General features: G+C 40.7%; 1 protein-coding gene across 1 annotated transcript in view; it reads left to right on the top strand.

The window, feature by feature from the left end:
• Positions 1-1262: 1262 nt before the first annotated feature.
• Positions 1263-2600, top strand: part of cnga4 (cyclic nucleotide gated channel subunit alpha 4) — a gene marked incomplete at both ends in the record, with an annotated part of 17718 nt that continues 16380 nt past the window's right edge. Inside the window, 3 exons of the mRNA XM_084179739.1 lie at positions 1263-1375; positions 1648-1749; positions 1977-2083. Of these exons, the coding sequence (XP_084035865.1) occupies positions 1263-1375; positions 1648-1749; positions 1977-2083 (322 nt within the window). The remainder of the gene's footprint in view (positions 1376-1647; positions 1750-1976; positions 2084-2600) is intronic.

The raw sequence follows: 2600 nt of genomic DNA, 5'->3' as shown, positions 1-2600 counted from the left end.
GTTGATCCATCCTCAGTTTTCTCCTATCACAGCCATTAAACTCTGTAAATTACATATAATTGTATGTGTGTGGTACAGAGATGATGTAGTCATAAAGAAATCATGTTAAACACTATTAGTGAGTCCATGCAACTTATTATGTGACTTGTTAAGCACATTTTTACTCCTGAACGTATTTAGGCTTGCCATAACAAAGGGGTTGAATACTTACTGACTCAAGAAATTTCAGCTTTTCATTTTTTATTAATTTGTAAACATTTTGAAAAACATAATTTCACTTTGACATTATGGGGTATTGTGTGTAGACCAGTAACCAAAATATCTCAATTTAATCCATTTTAAATTCAGGCTGTAACACAACAAAATGTGGGAAAAAGTCAAGGGGTGTGAATACTTCCTGAAGCGCACTGTAAACACTACTAGAGTGGCTGACTGTTGAATTGCAGGTTGCTTTCCTGTCACTTGGTTACGCAACTGTGTGCTCGTGTTGTAAAAGCCTTGTTATATTTTTCAGAATTGTTGATATGCTGTAAGTGAAAATCTATTTGGCTTCAGGTATTCTAATACAACAGAGGCATGACAGTGCCACTTTTATACAAAATTCATATTTACATGTCATCAACCTCCATCAAATGGTTTTATGGCAGCCATATTGGATTTCGGACACCATATCGGATTTCAGGCAAAATCCATGGAAGCCTCAAAGATAATCTGTGGTGACCCCTGACTTAATTACAACAGTAGGGGCGAAAGAAGGACATCCTTCAAGGAACCTTGGACCCCCCAAAATACATAGAATGTGGGGTGAGTGAGGGTAACACAGAGGAGGACTGTCGAAAATATTTGAGCTCAATTAATAAAACCATAGGCTAACATTCCATCTTTGTTTGTTTGTTTGTTTTATAGCCTACCCCCAACAAATAAACTGAGAAATCGACGCCTTCTAAACCCTTTGGGATGCTCTGCTGCAGGACAGCACTAGTTGGTTCACGAACAAATGAAGTCCCTGAAGGGATCTACCTGCTGCCTGGTTAGAGTCCCCTGGAGACAGTCCAGCATGATCAACAGGTGTGACGCTGCTCAGGTAGGCTTGGCTTGTTGTCATGTTAACACGGCAACGTTGCTAAAACACCAGCCAACAGCGTTGTGTGGGCACCTTGCACTCATACTCCATTATTACTAGCAGGTACCGTCCGGGTGAAGGTGAAGGTCGAGCACCAGAGATGATTGAGGCCAAACCCTGACAGATTAGAAGAGGCAGAATGAACCGATGGGCGAGGGTGTTCAGGTGGCATCGGATGCAGAAGGAGGACGAGGAGGGGAAAGAGGAGGGGAAAGAGGAGAGGAAAGATGAGAAGGCAAAGCCCAAAGTGAGGTAAGAGACTGGGGCAAAACATGACGGATACGTGATAGACACAATTTATTACTGAATAAGGTATACGAGTATATATAGGCTCTAGATTGATGTTGTTGAATGTTACTCCTTAATCTAATCACCATGACAACTTTTTTCTTTTTTTTTCTTCCTTTTACCGTTATGGTTATTGTTGATGTCGTTATCTCACTTGGCTTTAGCAACAGTGGCCTTGCCTTTCATCTGAATGTGAATCATCCATTTCTTTCTCTCTGTGCCCATCTCCCGATCAGATGGATGGAGTGGGTGGTTGACCCGTCAGAGGAGTTTTATTATGGATGGCTACAGGTCATGATCGTTCCCATCTTCTACAACTGGGTCCTCATCATCTGCAGGTGGGTGCCTCAAACGTATAACAATAATAATAATAATAATATTTAATTTCCCTGGCTCAATATATATTTTAGCATTGTAGTATAGCGGCCAGTGATCCATTTCTATAGGTGCCAATGGTCAATAACAAACCTGAATAATAAATAGACCTCACAGACCCAGAAAATGTAAACCGATTGAAATGTCGTTTTGTAGATATTTTGAAATAGAATTTGACCTTCTTTTCTAGGACATGCTTTAAGGAAATAGATGAGACGTACCTGGTACTGTGGCTCACGCTGGACTACTGCTCCGATCTCCTGTATGTGGCTGATACCATCATTAAATTTCGCACGGGTAAAGAGTTTCTTTTTTACATATGGAAACCTTTATATGTGTATCAGTGGAGGCTCCTCAGAGGAGGAAGGGGAGGACCATCCTCCTCAGTGAATGTCATACATTTTTAAATAGTAAAACATTTAATATAATCACGTCACCAAATAATTGATAAAAACACTATTTTGCAAAGAAGGTCTACAGTAGCCTCAACAGCACTCTGTAAGGTAGCACCATGGTGTAGCCGGAGGACAGCTAGCTTCCGTCCTCCTCTGGGTACATTGACTTCAATACAAAACCTAGGAGGCTCATGGTTCTCACCCCATTCCATAGACTTACACAGTTATTATGACAACTTCTGGAGGATGTCCTCCAACCTATCAGAGCTATTGCAGCATGAACTGACATGTTGTCCACCCAATCAAAGGATCAGATAATTAATCTAGTACTGAAAGCATAAGCTACAGCTAGCTAGCACTGCAATACATAAAATGTGGTGAGTAGTTGATTTAAAGAGAGAAAAACAATAGATGAACAG

Source organism: Coregonus lavaretus (assembly GCF_964263955.1).
Source record: "Coregonus lavaretus genome assembly, chromosome: 16".
NCBI classification, from domain to species: domain Eukaryota; kingdom Metazoa; phylum Chordata; class Actinopteri; order Salmoniformes; family Salmonidae; genus Coregonus; species Coregonus lavaretus.
The sequence above is the reverse complement of the archived record's forward strand: the minus strand, read 5'-3'. Positions and strand labels throughout refer to the sequence as shown.